We start from the raw sequence: 27326 nt of genomic DNA on the forward strand, positions 1-27326 counted from the left end.
CCTTCCGCTCACGGGAGGTGAAATAGTGCGGCACTGCCGCCACACGGTACCGGGGCGGTCACAGGGTTCGGCCCGGCCTGGCGAAGCGCGACCGTGAGCAGGGCCAGAAGGGCGTTTGGCGTCTGCTGACGGCGGGGGGGCGGCGGCTGGGGTCGGCCTTCTGTCAGTACAGCCTCCTCCGGGCACCCGCACGGAGGCTGAGCTGTGAGGCGACGGCAGCTTGGCAGGAGGCCGCGGGCGTGAGGGGTGCGCTCCCTCTCTGGGGATCCACCGCTTCCCCAGCCCTAGAATAGGGCCAACAGCACCAAAATTACACCTGTGGCCGCCATCTGCCTCACGGGTGCTGCGGCCTGAGGAGCCATGGCCTGCGGGGTGAGTGGTGGGACCTGGGAAGGCAGTGGCGGCCCCTTCCTGCTCCCTGCGAGCCCTTGGCCTGGTTGACCTGTGGCCTGGCTCGCAGGGTGCCCGCTGCTGGGTGCCCGTGGCCAGCTCGCAGGGTGAGCCCGGTGGCCCGGCTCGGAAGGTGAGCCCGGTGGCCCGGCTCGGAAGGTGAGCCCGGTGGCCAGCTCGGAAGGTGAGCCCGGTGGCCAGCTCGGAAGGTGAGCCCGGTGGCCCGGCTCGGAAGGTGAGCCCGGTGGCCCGGCTCGGAAGGTGAGCCCGGTGGCCCGGCTCGGAAGGTGAGCCCGTGGCCAGCTCGGAAGGTGAGCTCGTGGCCAGCTCGCAGGGTGAGCCCGTGGCCAGCTCGCCTCGGGGCCACAAGCTCCCGGCCCCGCTCACCCACCGCAGTTTGTGCAGCCTGAGCAAGCCCTTCGGCTCCTGAGCGCCTTCAGATGCGTGGGTCTCGCCCTGCAAAGGCTTCAAGAAATGCACAGCACTTTGAAATACTTAAGGACAGAGAAACAGCCTGCACTTTCAAGAGTGTCTTGCTCTTTTTGTTTCATGCTTCTGCTGTTACTTTATCCCGTATGTAGCTGCACCTTGGCTACCAACGGGTAAATGAGGTTCTGCTCATAAATTGGATGGCATGGGCAAGAGAGATGGGCTGTGTGGGCCCTCCTCACAGTTCCGTTTGCTTCTCTGAAATCTTGTTTAATTGCTTATTGACTCCTACTTTAATTTGAATGGCTGGCTGTGACAACCTCTTTCTTCCTCCCCTCCCTTCCCCGCGTGAATTGCTCCCACTATGCGTGCCAGATTCCCCCTGCCGGCAGTTATACAATACTCATAAAAGCTTGTTACCGCGGTGGGGCCCAAGCAGAGTTCAGCTTCGTGAGGGCGATAAAGCAAAGGACTTGCAGCCTCAGCACCCTTAGATCTGGCGGGAGGAAGGAGAGAAGAGGATGCAGAGTCTACCTGAAAGGCAGGCGCTTGCCCGTTGCAAGACGCAGCTGCAATGCTTGACTTCCCCGAGCGAACACTTATTGTAATGAGCATGCCCAAGCTGAGATGCTGATCTTAGTCACGATGGTGTAAGCCCAAAGTAACCCCGTTGAAGACAATAGAGTTACTTCAGATGTACTTCATTGTGACAGCCTTTGCAGATTTACATCTATTTTTGTTCTGCACCTTCCCAGGGAACAACACCCACCCCCACACCCACCCACCCCAGCTCTTTTGCACCAAATCCTTTCTCATTGTGTGGGCCAAGTTCTCTTGGACTTAACTGAGTTATTTGAAAAGGGGAATTGGTCCAGTGTTTCCAGAGGAACCTTCCTGCCCTTGTTTTCTTTGCTGGAAATATCTTCTTCTTAACCTTCAGCTGTTACCCCCTCTCCAGGGCCAAGTCCTTTGAGGGTCTGAGCACCTTTAGTGGGGTGCCTTTCACTCCTGTTAATGCTGGGGAAAATGAGGTGGAAGGGGAGAGCTCAGCACCTTCTAGGGTGCAGACTTCACTGGGAACACCCTACTTCTGGAAGGAAGGATCCAGCCCTTCAAAAGACAGTGGACAGGGCAAAGAATATATCTCACTTGCTGAACTGTATTAGGCAAGGTCCAAAGCACCGTCAATTCTTGTTAGAAGAGGCTTAACCAAGAGGAAAGGAGAGAAGTGACAGATAAAGGTGAATCTGTCCAGGCCCCATCATCACCTTGATAACCAACGTGCCTTGCCACAGCTCCACATCTTAACAGAGGCGGCCAGTGCTTGGTGTCCTGTTTGGAGGGGGCTGTATTTTTGCACAGTCTTTTGCTCTTCCATTTTTGCTATGTTACCATAAAAAGTAAGGACCCCCAAACAGCAGTAAACTCCATGACGAGCCAGAGATATTAAAATGCCATCGCAAAATTATCTTTCTAATAAGCTAACTTTTCTCTGCTGGAAATAACAAGCCTCACCCCACACCAGCTTCTCTGATTAGAAAAGGGACCCAGCCAAGGTGTTATAAATATCCTGAAATTGTTTTGTTCTCCAGTGTTGCTCACAGCAATGATTTATTTCTAGAGGGGGAACAGTCAGGGAAATCCCTTTGTCCTTAAATTCTGCACACAGGCTTGAAGCGTTCCATAATTTTGAACCTTATGGTTCATGTATTCCCCCTCTTTCTATTTGTCAACCATTTGCGTTCTAGTTTGCTAAATACATCATGATGTACGGTTGATCTTGCTCAAAGCTCTGAGGCCTTTGTGGATTTTCCTCACCACCACCACCCCCCGCCCCCTTCCCGAAATGCCACAAAGAAATCACCGCTTTGGTCACATTCCTTGGAAGCCTCCATGTAAAATATTTTCCCCGCTGATTTGTCCTCACTATCTCATGCACATGCCACTTTGTTTATTGTACAGTTGCTCATAATCTGGCTATGTTTAAAAATATATGTTATATATAAATACCCACCTACATACAGGAGCAAAATAAGGAGCGTTTGTTTCATTATTGTTCTGTACATATATATATATACCTAATATATGCACACACATACATCTATCGTGTGTATAATATGATACATATATACACTATATACACACACATGCACATATATATATGCAGATAATAATGAAATTATTTTATTAAATAATTATTTTATCCCTGTATGTAGGCGGATCCTAAGAAATGCGAGTCACCCACACTTCCCCTTGCCTTAGATTACATATTTACTAAGCCCATGAAATTCAACGTGTTTGTGTACATTTCAAACAAAGATCTACACGGGCTGTTCAAACACTGCAAAAACAAGAGTAGGTGACTTGTGGGTCTAATATTATTTTTCCAAACTCAATACCCAGGCAGGATTTAGATGTTTTCGTAACTCCTACTGTTTGCATCCAGATTTCCTTGTGTTACAATCAAGATAAAGCTTTTATGCATGCTTCTTGCTTCTGATGATGAAAATATTTTGCTGACCCCCAAATTTCAGATGCTGCGGAGTTTGGGGGTTAGACGGTGCCAATTTGTGAGGCAAAAGAAGAGCAGCTGGAACGTGTTGCGAGGCTGATCTGGAGACGTAGGGGTTCCTGTCCTGTTCAGAAGGGAGCTGATGACGCACAGGCAGATGTTTTCTTGGTATCATATTTTATTTACAAAACATACAGTGCAATGATCTCCCTCCACCAACAAAACCTGCCAGCTGCAGGCAGGCAGATGCATTGTGTGCGACCTGGCGAGGAGGCTGGCTGCTGCTCCTGAGCCTCTGGCTTCACCTTGGGGCTCACCAAGGGCTCAAACCATGTGCAGAAGCCGAATGCAGCTCCATTCCCAGACAGCCAGCAGCGCGATGCCTGTTGGAGATTTTGTCGTGCTCTCTCTTCTCACTGGTGTACCCTGCACACCCCAGCCAGGACTTGATTTCCACCGAGCCAAAGGTTTCAGTCTCAACGGCTGGCCTCTGTCTGAAATCTCCCACCAACAGTTGCTGTCAACAACGGGAACAAGTCCATCTCAAGTTTGTTCAAGTGACATGTTTGACAAAAAATGGTAAAAGATTTCTGCTTCAAAATTTTTGAGACAGGCTATTTGGACACGGGCGAAATGTGATTTGCCATTCCGTCCTTCCTCCTTTTTTTTTTTTTTTTTTTTTTAATAAAGTAGGTGTACTTTATGGGTTTCTGATGAAAGGTATTTTCAAATGGAAAAATGTTCTGTTGCTGAGTTTTGGAAGGTTCATACTTGCAAAAATACTTCTAGTAAAATTCTTCTGATATAAAAATGTCCTAAGCCACTTTTTTCTAATGTAGCAGTGACCACAACAGGATTTTTCCTGCTATAGCTACTTGGATTAAGAAAACACAGCACATTCCACCCTCTTGGTGAATTTCTTACATGAATCCGACTTTTAAGGCTAGTCCAGGCACAAGAGCCATTATGATGTGTCCTGTCTGTGGTCGAGCATCCCTGGGCAAGCGTGGTGGTCATCTGCTGCGTCGCTTAGAAAAAGAGAAGAAACAGCGCGAAAGGAGGCTTTGTCTTACTTTAAGTGGAGAGCAGCAGTAGCAGATCAGTTGACATTGCTTTGGGAAGGAGTGGAGCCCCCGTCTTCCCCTCTTTGGTCAGGAATCTCTATGCTCCGCCAAAACCTGAGTTTCATAACCGGCTAGAAAGTTCTTGCGGGTTTCCATGGGGCTCAGCTGAGCTGTTCACGGGGTGGGAAAAGGAAAAACTGGTGTCAGCCAGTGCTATACATCCAGCAAAGGGATTTTCAGCCCTTCTTCAGCTGCTTTATGGTGGGATGAGCATATTTTTTGCCTTTTCTCTTTGTTGTGCAAGGGGAGAGGCACTGGGGAGCAGGGTGGCTCCCTGCATAGCTCACCTCAGGCTGCCTGGATGTGGTTACAGAGGGATGTGAATTGACCCATGGTGTGGAGCAGACCTTGCAAGACAAGCAGAGGCAACTGCTTCTCAGAAAGATGAAGTGGGATATTTTTGTGTAGCTTCAGCTTCACACGGCTTGAAGAAAACACTTTGCGGATGTTCCTCAGTGCATTGGCCAGAAATGCACATTAGCAGCCTGGGACGCGGCTGGTTTCTTTGCTTCCTTTGATTTTACCCCAGCATAACTCTGCTTCATGGATGACCTGCTTCTCTAATTAAAACCAATGAAAAAGGAGCACCAGGAGGGCTGCCAGAGGAGTGGAAAGTGGAAATAAGATGAAGGTCTGTTGGTTTGCTGTTGGTCCAAAGGCTGCTCTGCCTGTGTGGACCCCAGTGGGAGGCGTATCACTGAACACAAGATGTGGGAGCGAGAAAGAGATCTTCCACCCACCCTGGGATTCCTTTGTTCTGCTGGGGATTTTGAAATGCAGATGCAATATGTGGGAAATCCCCCATGCAGGTACTTGCAGGCTTCCCAAAGGCTGCTGCACCAAAGCCTTCCCAGCCCTGGGACAGGTAACAAGTGTTCAGAGAGCGGTGGCTTTGCTGATCCAGGTTTTGTTTCCCCTTACGCTCCTGAAAATGCAGGACAATCCCACTGACAGCTCTTGGACACCTGGAGTTTCTGCTTACACGCAGCATTTGAAAACGTGGTCCACTGTGGAGGTAGCTGCCACGTGTGCTGATTTATTTGTTTCTATTCTCACCTCCTCCTTGCTGCTCACTGCTCGTGAGCCTGGCAGATTTTCAGGAGCCGAGCTCCTCTTACATAACGTTGCGCCAAAATTGGTATGACAGGATTCGGAGGGATCTGTGGCTGGAATCACCCTTGATCCCTGCATTCCCTTCTGGTTTGTCTGCACAGCTTGGGCATGCCATTGTGAGCTGCTGCTTTGCCCTGGGGCATCCTTTGCCTTTGGCATCCCTCTGGACCAGGGGTGATGTGGAGGATGAGGTCTCTAGCCCTGCTGCTCGGTGAGGGATGCCTTTGCCGCAGCCACCTGACAGCAGATGTGGTCCTGTGCTGGCTCTCCTGGGCACGCAGCTGCTTACAAGCACAGCATCTCCCAGGTCCCCGAGAGAGCGTAGCCAGAGTTCAAGCCTGTATAATTAATGGTAATTATCCAGTTGAGAGAGTGGGTACGAAATGGATTTAACTCATCTGAAATCCTCTGAGTCACACTGAGCTGTGCTCTTCGGTCAACAGACCTGCACCTGCATCCAGAAGATGCCTTAAGTGACTTGATGAAAGCCTCTTTCTCCTGGGACAGTCTCTCCTCCATGTCACGGGCAGCTTCAGCTGGGCAAAGCCCACAGCACCCCTTGGAGATGACACAGGGGCTCAGCCCAGCAGCAGAGAGGGAGACCTTGTAGATCACCAGCACGCTGGAGGGCTTGTGGAGTGCTCTGGGGTACACCCAGTGGAAAGGTGCTCGCCATAGCACCCGTGTGCTTTGGGTGCTGCTGTGAGCCCTGATTTAAAGCAAATGTGACCTGTGTAGATTCTATCCTGCTCTGGGTCACAGCACAGACAGACCCAAAGTTCTCTCCCACGCCAGTCTCCTGCCAGCTGCCTTTGGTGATAAATCATCAGTGTTTCAGATTGGATGTGGTGATAAATTTAAGGGCTGCAAATGACAGTGTACGCAATAGTGTTTTTTAGCCAATAAATTGGGCATTTATGTAAATGCTTCCATACATATGTACGCTGTCAGGCGGCAGGTGAGACAGGAGAGTCAGAAACATTAATCTGTGGAGAAAAGAGAGCCTTGGAAACTTGCCACTTTTGTTCCAGTCTCTGTTCTCTGGGAACTCGATTTTTCCCTTCTTTCCCTCCATGTTTTACTTCACGTGATTTTTTGCCTTTTAAAAATAGATGCCTCGTTTGCAGTAAGAACACCCTGTGTGTGTTTGTGCGGCGAATGAGATTCAGCCCAGTGCAAGACTGGGATCGGGTGAGGCTTCAGCATTGCATCAGCTTGGGGTCAGCCAGCTGGACATGGGGGCTGACGTGAAACTTCTGCCTCAGAGTGAATGGCTGTGGGCACGGGCAGTCTGTTTCTTCCATATAAAAAGAAGAAGAAAAAAAAAAAGGTTAGAGGAGACATTCACTCTGAAGCCGGAACAGCTTTGGTTATTCAAGGGTGAATTTAAGGTTCAGATGTTTCATTACATATTGTTACTGAATTCCTATCTGGCCCTCCCGTTCCCTTCCAGAGGATGCTCGTCACCGAGTTTGGTGGGTTTGGGTTTATTATAAAGGGGGGCTGCAGAAATTAATGTGCTTTGTGGGAAAGGGAGAGGAGTACGAAGGCAAACTATGGGCAGAGGCTGAAACCTGAGCGTGTGTTGCCTTGGACAATCATGGCATATAGGAAAAGGGGACACATGTTGTAAAGCAGAGAGGGCTCTACCGGTCAGCTCAAGCGCTCAGCGCTGTTGTGTCCGATCCGGCTGTGGCAGAGGGACTGGCCTCACACTTCCATTCAGACACACATCATGCAGGACTCACAGCCAGCTGCTGAGAGACACCCCCGCTCGGCCCATCGCCGCTGAGCTGGTGCAAGCCAGGATGCGCCCAGTGACAGCAGCCATTACATCAAAGCTGGAGCAGGGAAGAGACACCTCATGCGGGGCTCTGTGTTCCCAGTGAGGATCAGACCGAACCTTCTCATGGTACCCCCTGACACTCTCCTTGATTCAGCACATGCAACTTGGCCAAACCAGCTATGGGGACAGGCCCCCTCCTGTTGCACACAAACAGGAAAAGTGTATTTTGAGGCCAAGAGGCAGTGTTTTAGAAGGAAAGTAGTTCGTGTAAGTGTGCATGCCTGAAGGTTTATCTGATGATAACTTGCACCACCATAGCTTCTCCTGTATACCTCCTCGTGGGACACTTCTCAACACAACAGCTTCTTCCCAGGTAGTTCAGCCTGAAACACAAGTGTCTGGAGATGAAGCAGGAACATCTCCAGAGATGGAGAAACCCTGCTGGGGGTCAGAGAAACCCCGTGCACCCACACTGCCTGCTTCTCTACAGCCTCCACTGAAGGCAAAAGCCTTGGTGGCCTTGGGCTCAACTTGCACTCCTTTTCCGATACCGTTTGACTTCCCTGCAAAGAGTTCCCTCCCTCCTGATCTTGCTGTGAATTTAACTTCCCTGACATGGGGTGAGGAAGGGACCAGTGAGAGCTGGGTACTCCTGGGTAACTCCATGCACCGCTGGATTCACACCACAAGCTCCCCAGGAGAGGGGCTTTGCTCTGGGCAGTGCCTACATGGGGGATGCTTCACCCCAGCTCCTGGCTCGGTGATCCCACTCTGCTGAGACATGCTACCTGTGCCGCTTCTCCCAACACAACCTCAAACAAGCACTGAGTATTTTTTTTTCTTGGTAGCATGTAGGTCACTGCAGAGCCTTAGGGACCTGACAGCTGACATTCATCCTTGGTTTTGAATCCATGTGTCAAGCTTTCTGGAGGCAATAGAAGTGCAGTTGCTGGTGAGACCGACTGCCTTTTGTGTGGCTTCAATTAAATGTCTTTCTTGGCATGGGATAGTTGCCAGGGCTCTTTTTTTTGTTGTTGTTGAAAGAAACAGTTTTATTTATATATATATATATATATGTATAAAGTCCCACCTGTTTTTTTGGAAGGGTTTCAGCTGGAATGTAACGGATCCCATCTTCTTCTATAGAAAGGTGAGCTGTATTTTTCAGCTGAACTTTTCTCCCTTTTATAGCCGTGATTTGGCACATGTGAGGCATAAACAGCGGCAAGGTCACTGCCCTTCCCCAGCCGAGGAAGGAAAGCCATGGCACGTGCCCGGGCCAGTGATACAGGGGCAGCTGCTGAGGACAAGTCTGGGGGAGACGTGAGCTGTGGGCTGACCCGCAAGACCTGTTCACTGTTGGAGTTTGTGCAGGAGCCCTGGAGTGGCTCGAAGACACCGGGAGACACGTGTCCTAGCTGCTGCGGGGACTGCCTTGCTGATGAGATGCCTTCACAGCTGTGACCTCTGGAGAGGACCCATGGGGATGGTCATGGCAGAGCACGTGCTTCTTCTTCCAGCCTTTATTTGCTTTGTCTTCGCTGCTCTTTCAACCGAGGTTAAAAACAGCTCTCTCTCTAGCAACAGTGTGTGGGCAACTGGTTAAAACAAGGCAAGCAGCCACCATTGTCTCTTTCTTTCTTGCTGCACCATTTTAAACTTTGGTTGCTCAAATGACTGTTTCCAAACCTGGGTTTCCCCCTCCCTTGCAAGCCATGCTGCCTGGTGAACCTTGCATTGTATCTGGGTGCTTTGATACCCACTGCCGTCTGCAGAGGATGAGGCGGTACAAGTCAGCAGCTCTTCACTACAGTGTTACATTGCTTGACCACAGATGCATTTAAATTAATTTACTTAATTATTTTTTTATCAGTATTGCACTTATTTTTATTATGCATTTACCTATTACCAAGTGTGCATATAGCAGTCTCAGCCCCAGCTGGTGAAGTGACCTGCCCTGTCTCACCTAGATGCGCTCCTTCCAGCAGCAGCAGGTGATGCCAGAAATGCAGGAGCCACAGCACCTTGGCTCAGTTTGACATTGGCATGAGCAAGGAGATGAAGCCCAAAGGTGTGAGTCACTTGGTGAAACTGCAGTACCAGTACCGCTGTGAATTCCCCAGTGACTTAAAACTGGGGCAGAAGGAGGGATTGGAAATCCCAGGGGTGTGAGCAGCCAGGATGATGAGAACACAATCCTTGTGTGCCAGGAGCTTGGCCATGCCAATGAGCTCATTTCTGTTTGGTGTTTTTTTATTGTGCTCTGATTAATATGGAAATTGTCATATATGCTCAGGCTGGGTGACAACACATCCTCATGCATTTGCTGATGCTGCTCTGGAAATGCCTTTTGGGCTGCAGGGTGTCCCTGGCTCCCCTGGGTTGCAGTGGGAGCATGAAGTGATACTTTAAATCCTCTGCTTGCTGCTCCAAAGTTCTCCCAAGCATGGCCTTTAAAGGTTGTGCCATCAACTGTGTGATTAATTAGCGCTCTTCTGTTTCACTTGTTTGCTGATGATATTCAGTGATGTGACTGAAACTCACCTCCCAGGCTGGAGACAGTCTCAGGCACTGAAACAGGCTGGACATGTATTTTTAGTAAAGTAGTATTTTCAGCTCAGGATTTGAATTTTGTGGCGATTTCCTCATCCCTCTCTGAGTCACACCCCAAGTCCTTTCTGTTGTTTATTGCAGATGTTGAATGTTACAATCATCCGGGAGTTAAGTGCTCATTTTTTGGAGGAAGAAGGAAGCGAGCAGCAGGATGAGCGCTCACTGCTCATCGGCACCTGGCATCCAACATTATGGCAAAACTTCCAGCGAGCTCCAGTTTATATATATTATTATAGAGGTAATGTATTGGAAAAGGCACATAGCAGGCTTTAAGGCCATTCCACGTTACTGCTTGGCTCAGCTGGAAGCGGTGAGGGATCAGCCCCGGTGCCCTGACCTGGAGATGAGCACAGCAGGGCTGGCTGTCCGTCCGTCTGTCCAGCCAGGGTCCTGCGGGCTTATCCCAGACCCCAGAAGCAGCAGGCTCATGTACCGGGGGCTGCAGCACTGGGTAGTGAGCCAGGGTGCCCTCCTCTACTGCCACTTCAGCTAATATTCCTTAACGTGGTTTCTTGCCTCAGCCTGCAGGCAAGGATTTAAGCCAGAAACACCGTCAATCAGTTTGCCCTGCCAGCATCAACTCACCTTGGAGGTGTCAGCCCTGCAACAGTGCTTAACTCACGATGCGCCTCCCCAGCTGGATGCTGGCACCCGTCAGGGCTGCATCCTAAAAGCTGGTACCCTGGGGTTTCCCTCCTTGCCTTTACACTTTACACAGATTTCCAAACTCTGCACCAGTCAACAGACATTCAGAGCACCGAGAAGCTTCAACACAGGGATGGAGCAGGGGTCTGTGGGCTGCCGGCACACCGGGCTTGTGCCACAGTGCCAAAAGGGAGCAATGCTGTTGTGGTTTCCTATTTGCCTTCTCTACTCTGTGCCGGGGCAGACTTGTGTCCCCTGGCAGGACCACCTGTGTCCGGGGAGGATGCTCGCTGCCGGAGCAGAGGAGCTGCTGGAAAATCTCTCTTGGAAGCCCAGCAGTACCAGTTTACTGCAGGCAGAGGAGAGCAGGCTGAGCCCTCACCATTAAGCAACGCTCTCTTCCCGCTGCGGTGCGTCCGTGCTTAACTTGCCATCGGTCAGAGAAAGACAACACACGTGGGGACGAGTGTGTGTGGCAATGCGGGGCCTTCCCAAAGCGTCGGCTCTTGCGCTGGACTGGAGCGGCAGATCTGGAGAGGGCCAGACGGGCTGTCGGGAGCACTGAGCATCAGACACCGTGTGGCCTCTGGAGCTTCAGGGCTGGGTTGCTTCTCCCTGGGGGGTGCATCCCAGGACGTAAAGCCCCCATTCCTGAAGCATGGGTGTCCACAGTCCTCCTGGCGTGCCCGGGGTGAGAGCAGCAGGGATACAGGGACTGTCTGGCAGCAGGGCCATCCCTGCACGGTGCTGACTGCTGGTTGCATCGTCTCACTCAGCCCCAGCTTTGGGGACACCAGTTTTTGCCAGAGAAATGGGTGGGACTCCCTGCAGAGCCCAGCTGGGCAAAGGTGCCTGGGTGCTGTCCCTTCCCACCTCCTCCTGGGGACTTCAGAGCCCGTTGGGCCATTTTGCAACCCAGCAGAGGATTTCCCGCTGGCGAGGGCTACGCCTGCCCTCTGAGAGCAGTGTGTCCAGCTACGTCCTTTCCTCCTCCTGCAGGAGCAAGAAATTGGACAATGAAAATGGAGCTGATTGCTTGAGAGACGGCACGGCGGCCTGGGGCCAGGGGATGGCACAGCGCAGCATTTTAAAACTGCAGGTAAGTGCCCAGTGGGATATTTTGCCAGCTCAGAAGGAGGTGGGAGAAGGCTCTGCGCTGCGCCGGGGAATACGCTGCACAGGCGGGTTTCGAGAAGCAGCACAGGTTGAGCTGGTAAATTATGAAATGCCACACTTGAGGTCTGTTATATAATGTCCCTTTACAGAACCTGGGAGCTAAATATAAAAGAGACTTACGTTTGGGGCTGGTGTAAAGCGATGCTCCAGAATGGGGTTGTGTGGGAAGGAGCGCTCTGCAGCGCTGCGAGAAGCGGAAAGGCTTTCGAGACCCTGGTTTCACTCCCAGCTTCCATAGCTTGTTTTCTCTGCAACCTTGCGAAAAGCATTTACTCCCTGGGTCTCAGTTTCCCTCCCTTTAAATCAGGAACAGTAAAACCTCCATTTCCTTGCAGCTGCATTGTCAAGATTAATTCATGTTTGCAAAGTGACCTGAGAATCTATAGAAAGCCCAACAGTACATCATTATCCCGATCTAATCTTGGCATATAATATCAGCGGGCCAAGTTCCCCTCCCACACTGGAGGAGAAGGGGTTGTGCCAGCGTAGGTGAGGGGAAAATTCCAGCTGAGACCATTTTGTTTTCTTTGAGGAAATTCCCCTCTTGGTTAGCTCTGAACAGAAGGATCAGCTCCCACACAAATCGGCTCATGCCGAAGTGCAGAGGGGTTAATGGCACTTTTGGATGGCTCGTCCTGCCTCTCCAGGATGCTGATGGTGATGCTGAGCTCCCGCAGGACCTGCTGCTGCCTCGCTGGCTCCTGCTGCTCCCAGGTGACAAGGCTGGGAGCATCTCCCATGGGAAATGCAAGCAGGAGCAGAGCAAAATGCCCTAAGTGCCAGGATCCAGCCTGCTTGGCAGTGATCTGGGGCTGTTTCACACTCCCTCAGCTCCTGCCCTCTTCCGCTGTATTTCCACCACTGAGCCCAGCGTGGCCCCCAGCATCCTGCTTTGCTCGGAGGATGCTCCCTCCTGTCCCTGTTCTCCATGAAATGCTGGGAACAGCCTGGCCTATCTTCCTTCTTCCTCTCTGCACGCAGAGAGAAGACCGCAGATGCTGGACAGTCACGGAGGAGCTAGACTGGTTTTCAGGTCAGGTGTGACTGTTGGATTTGGGGGCTCAAGGAAGCCAGGCGCAGACTGAAGGAGAGCTAAAGCACGGGATGTCAGAGGAAAGCCTGGCGAGGGTGAGCAGGGGATGGTGCTGCCACAGCCTAGTTCCTGCAGTGATGGAGGGATGCAGAGATGGAACTAGGATCAGCCTCGTTCAGCTTCTCTGCCAGCGCAGAGACACCAAGGGGCAGCTAACAGAGGGCCTGCCCCAGCCCGCAGGACCGGGGAGCAGCTCACCTGAGCTCACAGCGCTGCTCATTTCCCCCCGGAGGTGGCTGACATCCCATTCATGGGTTACCTGCAGACGGGAGAGCGAGAGACTGCTCCATCCCTTGTCTTTTGCTGGGACAGGGATGATGCAGAGCATCGTGGTCCCTGAGCGGAGGCTGAAATGGGGGTGTAGGAGCCCCAGGAAGCCTTGTCACCCCCCTTGCAGCCCTCCCCGCTGTGCAGTGCCCATTGGGAGCCGCATTTCACAGCCCGTGTCTGGCTGCATGGCTGGGACCTGGCCAAAGTGGATGCGCAGCCCCTCCAGGTACGATGTGTGGTTTCTTAAAACCACCTGATCAGCCAGGCCTGATCCTGCACCTGTGAAACCCATCCGAATTGCTGGAAAAAAATGTTTTCTGACAGGATGGAGATTTGCAGGGGTGTTGCCAAGCAACTGGCTCAGCTCTGCTGCCTCCTGCTCCTCTCCTCCTCCTGAAGAGTGAGCAGGCAGGGGATGGCTGCATCCCTGCATCCCTCTGCCCTGCCTGGCCAGGGCAGCCTGCCTCTGCCTGCCTGGGGAGGTACCACTGGGGAAGGCAAGGACCACTTGTGGCTGGTGCGCCCGGGTGCTGCTGGCCGGTGGGGGTGACCGCTCCTGCACGCCCAACCCATGGCAAATCTCCATCAGCAGCAGGGTTAGAAACAGGCTCTCTCTTCCAGCCCTTCTCTGAGCTGTGCAGCTTCCCTTTGAACTAGTCCCAGGAATGTGTGCTGACACACCGAGCAAAACGCTCAGGAGGACTCATTATAACCCGACTTTGATTAGTGCCACCTCTGCATTTCTTTGGGAGTTGCTTCGCATTTACCCTAAGAGAAGTTGGCAGCCCGAACCCTTGGGATCTTCTTTTCTAAAGCTTTAATTTAAATCAACTCTTGGGCAATAAACTGCCGGTTACAAAACTCAGCTGATGTCCCTTGTAAGGCCTTGGACCTGCAGCCAGGGCCATGAAGCAACGGCTGGCAGGAGGGGAGGCAACTGATAGCTGCGATCTTGCAAAAGATCAGTTGCTGAGTGAGTGGCAATAAAGAGCAAATCCAGCCAGCTTGTAGAAATGGCAAATGGGCCAGACTGCTGAGAACAATCTGTTCCTTCTCTAGAGAAGGGCTGTGGTGCTGGCGATGGGCTGGGCAAGGGGCTATTCTCAGTGTGAGCTGCTCTGAAATTCTGCTTCAGAAAAACGGCAGGGCCGAGACAGGCTAATTACCAGGAGACATGTCCTAAATCAAATAAAAAGGCTGCAAGTGGCTTTGCCAGGCTGACTCTTCACCAGGGAGGTTTGTGCTGAAGGAGCCCTGCTCTGCCTCGTCCCACAGACCTGCTCGCTGCTGTGTCCAAAGCTTTCTGCTCCAGCAGCACAGCTGCCAGGCTGATGCTGGGGCAGGGAAACCCTGCTGATCCACCTCAGGTCATCCGCCGGCCTTTGACTGTGCACTTTACTGTCTCGTTCCATCACCTACTTAATCGGGCATTAACGTCACAGAAGGAGAGCAGTTGGTGCACCCAGTTTCTTGCCCAGTGCTGCAATTGCTGTTGGAAGGGGATGCCCCAGAGTGCCCAAACCTCTCCCATCAAGGCAAAACCGGGGCGACAGAAAGGTCTGGGACTGTCTATATCAGCATCGTGCTGGGCTGGACCTGGGGTGCGCTTCCTCCAGGCAGATTTCTTTCGCTTGTCCTGCTTTCCTTGGGGCTTGTGGGCTCCCCCAGGATGCTTGCCTCCTGCGCCCAACCCAGAGATCAAGTGGCCTTCATTTGATTTGGAAAAGAAGAGTAAAAGGAGATAAAGTGAATAGAGATGGTACAGAACACCCATACAGCAGTTGAATTAATTGCCTTTAAATGTTAATTCAAAATAGTTTCCCTGAGTGATATATAGGCAAATCCTCAGTTGCTTTAAGCCACTTGTGGAGCGTGTTCCACTAATCAGGTGTTCTTAGCCCCGATCAAGAGCATTGCACGGGATGGTCATCAGGAATGATTAATTGGAAACAGCTCTTCTAAAACAGGCTGTACCTGCTGTGCTCTCCCATGCTGCCCAGCTCTGCCCAGAGCTGACACGGAGCCGTTGGGGTCTGTGGGGAAGGGGCTTTCCTTCCCGACTCCCCCTGTGATGTGCTGCTGTCTCCATGACAAATCAGTCTCCCACCCCTTCTCCCAGCGCTCTCCAGCTTGATCCGGCACGGGGGGCTTCCAGCACAGCATCTAGATTTGCCAACAGACTTCCCTGGGGAAGAATGGGATCTGGGAGGGCACAGCGGGGATTTATTAGCTTGGCTTAGCCATAGCCAAGTGCCCTGCCGGACTTTCAGGCCTGTTGCATGGCACATCCCACGCCTGAGCAAAACCCCTGCCTCCTGCTTGGGTTTGATGCTGTAAAATGGCCGTGTCCCTCCAAATCTGCTGAGGGAACGCCAGCCCTGCTAAGAGTGTTACTTTGTGCAGTTTTGCTTACATCACAGGCAAAAACCCCCCACGTCCACACAGAGAGCCCCGTTCCTGGCCAGGCAAGACCCCGCGTGACAGCAGCTTCTGCCGCGGCTTTGTCCTTGAGTCCGTTCTCTTCTCTTGCTTTAGCTAAAATCTTCCCACAGACAGGAGTGCTTGCTGTGTGCCAGGTTTGACCTGAGGCCAGTGAAATTTTCAGAGTTCTTTTCTTGCTTTCAGGCAGTGGCGCATCCTCAGCTATTTTGCTTCTGTGTTTTCCCACCCGTGGCGGCAGCTTTGGAGCAGTAACTCAGCACGGTGTACCTGCCGCAGTCGGAGGTGTCTCTAAGTTAGCACAGAGAGGGGAAGGAAATCCATGTTATTAGGCTCCACTGGAGGGGCTGAACCTGCAGTGGGAAGAAGTTTTGCTTTCCCAAAGTCAAGGGCTGGGAAACTTGCTCCTAAAATGACCCTTTAAAAAATAGCGAGTAATGCCACAAAGGAGTCAGTTCACTGCTGGCAATCACATTTTGCTTGGTGTTAGCAATTCAGAAGAAGCCCATCTGCAGGAAATTACCATGACAATTTCCTCTTTGGAATTACAGCTGTAACTCCTTTTCACTGTAATGGAGGAGGCAACCAACATCCTCCTCTCCCCTCACTTAATGCCAATTACTCTTAAAACTTGAAGCCAGGTACCCATACAGAGCCACCTCTACCCCATCCTGCTGCCCAGAGGCCGTCGCTGCTGCACTTGCAGGCTGTCGGGAAAAACACCCCGGAGGTGAAAACCAGCTACTTTTGTGCTATTTTGTCATCTCTAACGATGGATAGGCACTTGTTATTTTCACACTGTAAACTTTCAGTGTGAGAAGGCTGTTCTGCTGCATGGTTGTAGAGTGTCCGGCATATTTGGCTCTGATTTTGTTGAGGTTTAAAGTGTTAAATCAGGTAAATAGCATCAGATGTTTGCAGTGTTGTTTCAGATGCCGGGTGTGAAAGCCTTCTCTCCTGGAAGGGTGTGTGCCGAGGAAGGGCAGGCGAGAAGAAGTGATACTGTGCAGGGAGAGAACGACTCAGCGTGTGACGACTAGATGGCGTGTATTTTGAAAGAAACATTTTCTCTAAGAAACACGTGGAGCAAAACATGCCAGCTCCAAAAGCTGCAGGTCTGCAGCTCTCAATGTGTTTGCAATTCTTTTAGGACCAAAATTGGTCTTGCCCATTGCAGGCTGGTGTGGTTCATGTAGATATTAAGACAGCCATTCACCAGAGGAAAGAAGGAAAAACCTGAGTAGAAAATGTGCTCCTGGGAGGCCATTCACAAGCCAAGCCTTGGTAAGGTGGCACCACGAGGCCAAGGTATCACTCCAGGTCCATGGGACGATGCTTAGCAGAGATGGACCTAGCGTGTGACTGAATTCAGGACCTCTTCTGCGAGGTTTTGCCATCATGCTGCTGCTTGAGAAGACCTTACTCCATCACCAGCTGCCTTAGTGCTTGTCAGCACCTTCCTGCTCCTCCCAGCGCTGCTGCTGGTGCTGGCGGGAGTTTGATTCTGATTTAATCCAGGATTTTAGAGGAGGGAAAAAATAAAGTTTTGACAGTTCCGTATATAGTCCTCTGACTCACAGGTTTCACGTGTCAAACGCTGAAGACGGGTTAAGTAGAACTAAGTTCTGGATTTGTTATAAATAGGCATTAAGTAACATGAGTGTATTACATTTGCATGAAAATATGGGCCTGATCCTCTAGCTTACCCCAGAGATGTTCTGTGACATCGATGGGACGCTCCAGGTTGGTGAGCGGAGATTGGAGCCAGCCCAGCTCTGGCCGTTCCCTGCAGCCTCTATTAAACTGGACCCAGTGAAAAAGCGACGTTGTTGCTGAAATTAGGAAGGATATGCGCTGCTTGCACAGACAGATTAAAATCTGGCCCTTAAAACAGTACAAGCAGTTTAATTAGACCCCAAATCTGCAGCTGAAGGAATAATTTCTCCGTGTCAATCGGCGCTTAAATGTACCTGTTAAATCGGGGAAGACGGGTTAAGGTGAAAATTGCATAGAAAGTCACTTTTCTTTTGTTTCTCCCCGAAGATGGAGATTTGTTGGATTCAGACGTTACAGACGATCTCATCCTGCTCCGCTTACCATCACAGACAACGAAGTCACCCTCATTTGGAGCAAGACTGACAGTTGAGTATTGTTTGGGTGAAAATGGCCCCCTTTAATATAATAAATGCTTGTGCAACAAGTGTGATGGCCACTGACTACCAAATCAGATCCTTCCTCAACAGTTTAATTTACTGACTTCTTCTTTGCTAAACAATTGAGAATTGGTCCATGGAGAAGGAACACAAAAAGGACAGGCGCTGTGGACTGTCTTTTGAGGCTGGACTAGTCCAAGCGAAGGGAGAGCAGGCTTTTGAGTCACCCAGTGGCATTGTTTCTGGAAAAATAATGTCCGCCCCTGCATCTCTACCTTTATTCTGAACTGGAGCTTGGGCCCTATTTCTGCTGAGGGTGAAGAGAAGCGAACCAGAGAGGAGGGATCTGCAGTATGAGGCAGTCAGGGCCACCGAGACAGAGTGACAACCTCATCCCTGGAGAGGTGGGGGTTATTATCCCACGGAGCTGTTGATCATGCAGGAATGGGATGAAAATCCCTGGGAGCTTCCCCCAGCCCCGCCGGGAGCCTCAGGCTTCAGTGCCTTCCCAGCATCGCTCTGCCCTCAGTTGTGATTTTTCTTACCTAGTGCCACATTCTGCTTTCTGCCATGAAAATCATTTCCAAGTAAATGCATCCTCAGAGCCTGTCCGTCTGGCTGTGAATTAGCCTGGAACTGGATGGCTGGCTTGTTAGCTCATCAGAGTCCCCGGGATAACGGCAAAGCGCAACCTCAGGAGCGATGTGCTGGCTGGGGATTTTGCTCATCGCCTTGAACTGGCCGCACCCTGCAACCTGGGCCGCAGATGCCCTTTGCTCACCTTCAGCACCTCCTCTGTTCCCCTTCACCCCAGAGCTGAGTAAGCAACACCAGGTCTACAAAACACAGCCCTGCTGCAGCCTCCAGTGCTGTCTCGTGCTTCTGCCCTCCAGGGATCTCTGGGTTTGCCGAGTCCCTGGGAAGGAGCTGGCCACGCACTCCAGCTTATGAGGAAGGGATTATCACAGCTCTTGTGACTCAGCCCGTGGCTCCCGTGTGCTTCCCTGCACGGAAGGGAGAGAAGCAGGCAGGAATCCTCAGTTTGTCCCCTCTGCCGGGCTGCCTGAAGAGTCTCTGTCCCCAGGGACATTCCCCAGGCCGGCAGTGCCAACCATTGGTGCTGTCCCGACGGCAGGCATCTTGAGGGTGTCTGGATGCTGAGGGCAATGGCAGTGAAGTGGTGATTGCAGCCTCTCCACAAGGAAGACAGGTAGGAAGGCCAGGGAGCCGGCTGTGGGGCCGGCAAGGAAGGGAAAGCAGCTCTGTGGCCCCAAAGTGCTGCTGGGGATGGTGAAGCCCTGGGTGCTGCTTTCCAGTTGGAGCAAAAGGCTTCCAAGTCCCAAATTACGGGCTGATTCAAACACCCCAAAGGGAAGCAAGAACGGGTAAAATGTGGGTTTCTGCTTGCTGTGGACATGCAGCCAGGGAGATGCTGGAGCACATGCTTCAGGGCTGGCTGTGGGACACGGAAACCACTTGGGTCTGTTTCGCGTGGGCTCCCAGCACTGCCCATGGGGTGGGTGGGGGTGCCCCGGCCGCCCCCTTGGTGACAGTCACAATGGAGACCCCATCCATGCTGCGGTGGGACCTGGCAACGGGGCCAGTGCCTGTTCCACAGAGCCTGGGGCAGGGAGCAGGGAGCAGGGCTGGCTCCCTGCCAGGCTCTCCTCTCTCCTGCACTTCCCGTGGGAGGCAGGGGGCTGCTCTTTGGGAATATCTGACTGCCACCGTGGTCCCATCCCCTGGCTGGAGAGGAACCGCAGCACCCTGCGGTGGGGTGAGCAGCGCTGGGGGCAAGAGGGGAGCCCGGGGGGCTGCAGCAGGGCTGGGGGGGACCAGCGGTGGGGGTGAGGGCTGCGTGGTCAGCCCCAGCGCCTTCCCTGCCTGCGGCGGGACAGGGGCTGAATCCAGGCGATATCCCCCACTTACGCTCCCCGGGGGCTCTGCCCGCCGGCATGGGGGGCCTTGGCCTCGCCGGGATTTCTGTGGAAACCCAGGTACTGGACAGGGTGGAACAGCTCAAACCATCTGTTCTTCCCCTACTTATAAACTCAACAGGAGGAGTGTGTTTTGCGATGACATCACTACGGATGCTCTCCTTTTATTCATCGCGCAGCCGTCTGTGATGGTTTCCTCATGTGCCAAACACGCGAGCGGGTGCTGAGGGACGGGCAGGGGGACACAAACACCCCCTTAACCAGCGTTTCATTTCTCCCCTTGGGAAGCAGGTCTGTCCCCGCAGAGGCTCCATCATCCCCTTCCCGAGGCGTCTGCAGAGCAACCAGCAGAGTTAGCTGGAAGAAACGATGGACTCCAAGGTATAAAGTGAAGCACAAACCCAAGGTGAACTTCTCTGCAGGTGCAGGTCTGCCACGGGGACCTCCCCTGCAGAAATAAACGTGGCGGTGCGGTCAGCCGGGCAGGCGGTGGGGAGCCAGGCTTGCTTTGGCCAGCAGTGTTGGGTGGTGGGGGGACTAATTCTGCAGCCCTCCTGTGCTGGGCACGAAGCTGTGAGGCGGCTCGGCAGCTCTCATGGAGTTGGTTTGGATGACTCAGTGTTTTGGGTGGTCAGGCATATTGTGACGTCATGAATACTGGGTGGCAGCGAAGAGCTGAAGGTGGTGACAAACGGCTGGAGGTGGTGGTGCCATCCACCCGCTCCCCAGTGTCCAGCTCTGCTGTCTACCGCTGCTGGTCGTGTTTGCTCAAGTGACCAAGCTCTCCCTCCCTGTGGCAGTGGGGAGAGCCCTCTCTGGAGCAGAAGGTTTTGGACGTGCCCGCGATGGAGAAAAAAAAGGTGTCTGAAGCCGAGTTCAGGAGACTGCAGAGAGAGTTTCAGAGAGCAGCGGAGAAGAGGAAATCTTACGGTGCCAACGTGAGGCAGCAAATGCAGGCTCAGGAGTGAGTGCAGCTTTGTGTTTGGAAAGTTCCTCCATGCCGAGATCTGGGGACCCCGGTGCTGAAGTGAGGAGGGGTGAGGACTTGCTCCGGTATTGCAGGTGGGATGTGCTAAAGGTCATTTGTTGTCGTTGTGTTTTTACAGAAAAGAAATAGCGTCGCTGACTCAAGAACGCAAAGTGGTGTTATTAACGCCGAGCCAGATCCCATCCCCAAGAAATAGGATGCGGGATGAGAGGAATTGTACGGGGCTCCAAGGCCTTTTGCAGACCAAATATCAGTGTGATTCCCTGATTAAAGACAGAAAAGCCCTGTTAGCGGAGCTGGACAAGGAGGTAAGAGCATCTGGAGCGTTCCCTGGCTGAGCACGGTAGAGCAGTGCAGAGTCACAGAGTCAACCCTATGTAAAACGCACTTGGTTCAGGCTTTGGAATATAATGCTGCCTCCTGGCAAAAACCACAAGACAATGCCAAGCGGGCAGAGCCAGGCTCCCATTCAAGTCAGCACTGGCTGGAAACGTAAGGTCTGACTCTCAACCACCTTCTTGTCCCACGGGTCTCTGCAGCTGCTCTTTGACGGCACGCGCCTGCCTGGGGTCACACAACATCCCTCTGCTTGTCCCTTGAGGGTTTTTTTTTTCCTCATGTAAAAAAAAAAAAGACAAAACTGGAACAGTCAGTTGTGCTGCCTGAGACATGGGAAATAGAGGAGCAGCAACATCTAAGGGATGTCCCATCACTTCTCCTGAGGACAGTCTGGTTGGGTTTGGTCAGTGGTGGGGTGGCATGCCCAGGGCAACCCAGGGCTACAGAAGTGACAGGTCCCTGCAGCTTTCTGCTCTGGACAAGCCACCCATGACGGAAGCCAGGGAACATGCTCAGGTGGTTTGCAGGTGCTAGATGTGCTGTAGAGTTTTCCGCAACAGGGTTAGCTTTCAATCAGGGATCTCTTGGCTGAGTCATACCTCTCCCACCTGCCCCCGGCTTCGTTGTTCTCCAACTACTTCGCTCTTCTCATGGATTTATTTCCTCTGGCAGCTGCCCACTTCTGACAAAAGTTTTCCTCCACTCATTCCCAGGGAGTGCTGCGCAGACCCCTGTCTGGCCAGCACTCTACCCCTACCAAAAAGCCACCCTCCTTGCCTCTTCTGCTCGGCACAGAGTGCTGCTGTGCCGCCTTCAGCACCTGCTGAATTTCCCTCCAGAGGCAGCTGCGTTTCCTTTGCCACACAAAAATAAACCCATTCCTAGTTACAGCGTATGTTTCTTGAGTGTGCAGGGTGGGATCCCTTGGGATTAAAGCTGCCGCTGTAACTGTGAGCTCCTTAATGACATGGTTGCTGTAGTTCAGGTCAACAGGGTATTTTCTTTGGCTAAGTGTCCTGCCAAGAGTCCAGAACGTAGGGGTGGAGATTATACTGACTTTTTTTTCCCCTGTCTTTCTTTTTTCTAACCTGTACGTGCAGATACTAGAGCTGGAAAAAAAGACGGCGAGGCAAAACCGGGCGGCAGTGAAGGCGAAGCAAGCAAACAGTAGCAAACAGCTGCAAAAGCAGATTGAGACACTGGAGCTGCATCTAAACAACGTAAGCAAACATTTTGCAGACCTCCGGAGACCATGTGTGGGGCCACGCTGGGGCCTGTGTGCAACCCCCTTTTTGGCCAGGACCAAGTGTAATGCTGCAGATGCATTTGGTTGAGACAAACTGCATAAAGGAGGAGCTGGCTCGTTCCTCTGGCCTGCTTGCTCCCAGAGTATCTCAAAGGCTCCTTCAAGCTTGGTGAGCCAAATGCAGCACTTTGGGCCATGCCAAGAAGCCTGAGGGTCTGCACCTGTTTAGTGATAAACCTGAGCTGCCTGCAGCCACCTTGCCTTGGACACCACCAGCTCCTGGTCTGTTCCATGATCAGCCTAGCCTGCTGTTACCTCCCCTGTCTTGGGGAGGGGGATAGTACAGGAGCAACTTCAGAGAAGAGATTTGTCCCAGCCGTGGTCAAGGTCTTTCAGCAGAAACCTGACGCCCCCAAGTCCCACACCAGCTTCAAACCTTTTGCTTGCCTCTCCCCAGGTCACCGTCCATTTCCATACCATCCTGTCCAGAAACAAAGAGCTCCGAGAAGAGATTGAAAAGCTGCAAATCCAGAAAGCTCTTTTGGGCAAGCTCTCCTTGAAGCTCCATAAGAAGCTGGCTCAGCAGAGGAGAAGGATGAACACTGCCGCTGAGCAGTGCACACAAGGCTACAAGCAGCGGTACGTGGCCTTGTGAACCCTCTGTGGCAAACTTGGCACTGGTGGGCAATGCCAGCGACGGGTGTCGATGTAAAGAGAGGCCATCTGCAACTTCAGAGAGAGGATGCACCCGCTGTTGTCTAGAGCTGGGTGCTAAGGCTTTGGTGCTTGGTCAGTGCAGGGAGACCGGTACCTCCAGGGGGGTTTACTCCGCCTATGCCAGATGTTTCTCAGGATGTGGTGAACTGCCCTATGGAGCAGCCTCTTTCCCCCCGAGTCCCATCTCAGCCTGCATGGGAGGGTGCAGCAGACCTGGAGCAGAGACCAGCCAGCTCCAGGCAAAGTGAGCTTGGCTGCCACAGCTGGGTGCTGTGTCCGAGTACAAACCCCCAGCCAGAGCTGTGTTAGCTGCTGCTGGCCTCGGGCTAACGCAGCTGCATCTGCATGGGAGCCGGCCAGCGTGCACAGCATCACGTGGGTTTTGCTCGGCCAGGCACAGAGATGCATGGGAATGGGCAGGACTACAAATCCTTATACCTTCCCGTGGTGTAACCTGCTGCTCTCTGTGCTCAGGATGGGGGCTCTGGCAAGGATTGCAGCCTTGAACAAAAGACACATAGAAGACACAGTCCAGCGCAATGTTGAGCTGCAGGAGCAGAAGCGTGCCCTAGAAAAGGAGAACAAACTGAAAAACTTCATGCTGACCAAGTGCAGAGATCGCTCGGAATTGGAGGAAGTGGCCAAAAAGAGAAAAGGTACCAGATGAGAGAGAATACCTGCAACTGGTAGCACAAGCCAGGAGTTGGCAGAGTTGCCCAAGGGGGTTGCGTATAGAAGCTTATGGCTCTGCACCCCAAAGGCGGGACCTCTCCCCATAGCTCTGCACCCCAAAGGCGGGACCTGTCCCCTGCCTGCAGGCTCCTTCACCCAGCCTTCAGCCTACAAGTGGAAAGGATGAAGAGTGATAACCAAGTGAAAGCACCCAGCATCATGTGTCTTGGGGTGCCCTTGGGGCAGAGGGAGGGGTGGGGAGGCAGGGAGCTGCCCCTATGGCTCCTTTTGTCCTCTTGGGGAAGGATCCCACCGTGTTTGCCCCGTTCCCATGAGGACAGGGAGCTCCCTGCTTAGTTTTGGGTGAAATAAAGACACTCTCTGCCCCTCTGGCCCCAGGCCCCACGCCAAACCTCAGGGCACCTGCAGGGAAAGGCTCTGCAAAGGGAGCCCTGCAGGGACACGCACAGCCAGGCCTCTTTTTCCATCTCTCCCTCAGCCCTGGAGACAGCCCAGTGGGCCAAGCAGAGCCAAATGGAGAGCTTCGAGAGCCAGGAGGTGGCTTACAGGCGCCTGCTGGAGCTGGCAGAGGACGGGAACTTTGACCGCCTGGTGGATAACTTCATCGAAAAGGAGGGGAAGAACTTTGCCTCCTTCATCTACATCACTGAGCTGAAGAACGAGATGGAGAAGATGAAGCAGAGGATCAAGGATGTCCAGGTCTCTTCCAAGCTCTTCATGTCTGCCCTTTCTCAGCTGGTGCTTTGGGGCTGGCGTGGGTTTTTTTCCTCTCCCATGTGTCCGGCCTCGCTGCTCACAGCGGAGCCCAGCTCACAGCCTGCCACACGGGTGGGATTAGGGGAATGCAAAGCGGTAGCCCAAAATAGAACTCCCACAGACAGAAGGCTGTGTTCTCAGAGCTAAAAGTGTCTCAGTGCTGCCACCGTGTACCCAGCAGTATGCAGGAGGGCCAAGAGCTGCCTCGGCCTTGAGTGGGGCTGGCTGGAGTGAGAAGGGGGGTCATGACTTGTCCTCCTGCCCTGGGGACAGTGGTCCCCAGAGGGGTCAAGTGGGATGTCCCTGCTCCCAGGGTGGAGGGATGGTCCCCAGCCTCTCTTGGGCACATCTGGTGAGCATTCAGCCAGTATGCCCTCCATGTGCTTGTGTTTACACAGGACGAAATTACGACCCTTATGATGGACCGGGAGGACGCAGAGACGGGCAACTTCCATGTCCTGCAGGAGCTGGAGGTATGGCAGCCGGGATTTCCCTCTGCCAGGGCAGCAGAAGCCTGTGTGTCCCGGCATGTGTCCTAGCGAGTGTGGTCCCGTCAACACCGCTCTGGGCAACGGCTGGAGAGGCATGGGCAGAAAAGGGCCCTGCATTGGCTTTGGCAGCCCTGTCTCCCAGTGCATGATGAGAGGGTGACTGCAGGGCTTCTGCCAGCCCTGGTTCTCTGGCACCTGGGGCCTGGGCTGTGGCATGGGGAGCTTGGGATCCCCTTCACAGAGCCTTTCCCCTGCAGGGATGGGAGCATCCCACAGCCCCTCCTGGGCCGCCTCCAGTGTCCGGACTGGACTTGGCCAGGACTTGGGGGTGGGGGGGCGCGAGCAGGGGGCTGTTGTGACACCTGGCAAAACCTTTGCGGATAGGAAAAACTAGCGGAAACCACGAGGGAAGCCAACTGGTGCGAAGAGAGATGCAAAGAGAGCAGCAGAGTCCTGGGCCAGATCAAATGTGGCGTGGAGGCCCTTTTGGAAGTAATCGGTGGCGATGCTACGAAGACAACGGAGCAGCTTGGAGAAAATGGGCAGATCACGGATGGGAATCTGACGCGGATTTTAGGTGGGTCAGGGCTGCCCGCCTTCGCTTGCCACATGGCCCAGACCTTGTCTGTCCACCCCCTGCTTGCCCCGTGTTTAGATTGAGCTGGTTTCCTGCCCCCACCCCGTCATGCACGGGTGTCCCTAATGGGAATTTGCGATGCCAAATCCCCAGGAAATTCAGGAGCCAACCGGGACGTAGAACCACCCCGGTGGACCCCCCAGGCCCCCATGTTGGCTCTGGGTGTGGGACCCAGCCTTGACCCCTCGCCCCTGGGGAGCCTGACGGCACTGCCTGGGGGGAATCCATGGGTCCTGTGCCCAGCAGACCGCCGGGGCGGCGTTTGGGCAGGGCCCGGTGGAGGGGCCCTGTGGGACAGCATTCCCTCCCACCCAGGTCTCGTGGAGAAGGAGACCAACGAGCTCCTGCTGATGGAGAGCGTCCTGCGCTACACGCGGGCTGAGGGCTCGCAGCCGGCCCAGCCCTTCGCCAGCCCGCTCCTGGGCACCACCAGCCCCCCGTGGGTGATGGATCGGGCCCGGCTCTGCCCGCCGCCCCCCGCCCTGGACAGCACCCCCGCCGACATCGCCGCCTGTGAGTGAGGTGGGAGGGAGGGGCTACGGCCAGGCAGACAGCCAATCCACAACCCCCTCATGGCCGCCTGGCCAATCCCCCGCTGCCACCTCTCCTCCCCAGCCAATCCCCACCGGCCTGTCCCACCCCACCACATCTATAAGGCCTGTGCCGGCAGACACGGGTGTCCTTTTCTTGGGCAGGGGAGGTGCCGCTGGGCCACGGGCAGCTGCACCAGCTGGTCCTCCAGAGCTGCGAGAAGGAGCTGGGCCACGCTGCCGCTGCCGCCAAGAAGGGGAGCAAGAGCCTCAAGGAGTGAGAGCCCGGCACGGAGGGATGAAATAAACAGTTCCGCTCCTCAGCTGCCCCTCTGCTTCTGCGCCCTGGACATCCTTCCATCTCCCAACACCTTCTGCGGGCTTCAAAAGCTTGCCGGCTGATATTTCGGCACGGCTTGGCCCACTGCTGACAGCAGCCATGGCCGGGGGTGGGAACAGCTGCTCTCCGGCGGGGGGGCCGTTGCCGTTGCTCAACGCCACGCGCTTCCCGCAGCTGGGCATCGCGGGAGTGGTGCACCGGGGACATGGTGACCACAGTCCCGGTCCTGCACCATGCCTGCCCGAGGGGCTTGGTGAGGCCACGGGGGGATGCAGAGCGGGCTCGCGGGGCTTTGCCTGCTAAGCTGGGAGAAGCCGGCAGCTCTCTGCTGCCTGAAGGAAAGCTGAGCTCAGCGCTGGTCCTGGGCTGGTGGGCGAAACAGCCTGTTTGGCGTGCACTGAGCTGTGGAGCTGGGCCACGCTGGGAACCGAGGAGGCAAGGGGAGGGGAGGGCACGCGAGGGTGATGTGCACGGGCCGGGAGGCTGGGGCAGGGGGGTCTGGGAGGGCGCGGGGGCTCCCGCCGGGCACAGCCGCACTGCGCAGACACACTAGAAACTGGAGCTTTGGCCCTATTTCTGCTGAGGGTGAAGAGAAGCGAACCAGAGAGGAGGGATCTGCAGTATGAGACAGCCAGGGCCACCGAGACAGTGACAGCTTCATCCCTGGAGAGGTGGGGGTTATTATCCCACGGAGCTGTTGATCATGCAGGAATGGGATGAAAATCCCTGGGAGCTTCCCCCAGCCCCGCCGGGAGCCTCAGGCTTCAGTGCCTTCCCAGCATCGCTCTGCCCTCGGTTGTGATTTTTCTTACCTAGTGCCACATTCTGCTTTCTGCCATGAAAATCATTTCCAAGTAAATGCATCCTCAGAGCCTGTCCGTCTGGCTGTGAATTAGCCTGGAACTGGAT

General features: G+C 53.7%; 1 protein-coding gene across 4 annotated transcripts; it reads left to right on the plus strand.

The window, feature by feature from the left end:
- Positions 1-37: 37 nt before the first annotated feature.
- On the plus strand, positions 38-27288 carry CCDC63 (coiled-coil domain containing 63). 4 transcript variants are annotated; one of them, XM_056329897.1, is made up of 12 exons: positions 17727-18953; positions 19972-20061; positions 20481-20644; positions 20787-20976; positions 22108-22227; positions 22711-22892; positions 23445-23626; positions 24142-24362; positions 24818-24892; positions 25295-25487; positions 25863-26060; positions 26243-27288. In XM_056329897.1, the coding sequence occupies exons 2-12, from the start codon at positions 20050-20052 to the stop codon at positions 26356-26358; spliced, it is 1653 nt and encodes a 550-aa protein (XP_056185872.1). In that variant the 5' UTR covers positions 17727-18953; positions 19972-20049; the 3' UTR covers positions 26359-27288. The 4 variants fall into 4 exon arrangements, with proteins under 4 accessions (XP_056185890.1, XP_056185863.1, XP_056185872.1 ...); XM_056329915.1 differs by lacking the exons at positions 17727-18953; positions 19972-20061 and adding an exon at positions 38-372 and having other exon boundaries at positions 20488-20644; XM_056329888.1 differs by lacking the exon at positions 20481-20644 and having other exon boundaries at positions 17720-19128.
- Positions 27289-27326: the final 38 nt, after the last annotated feature.

The sequence above is a fragment of the Falco biarmicus genome, chromosome 1 (assembly GCF_023638135.1).
Source record: "Falco biarmicus isolate bFalBia1 chromosome 1, bFalBia1.pri, whole genome shotgun sequence".
Classification (NCBI taxonomy): Eukaryota; Metazoa; Chordata; class Aves; order Falconiformes; family Falconidae; genus Falco; species Falco biarmicus.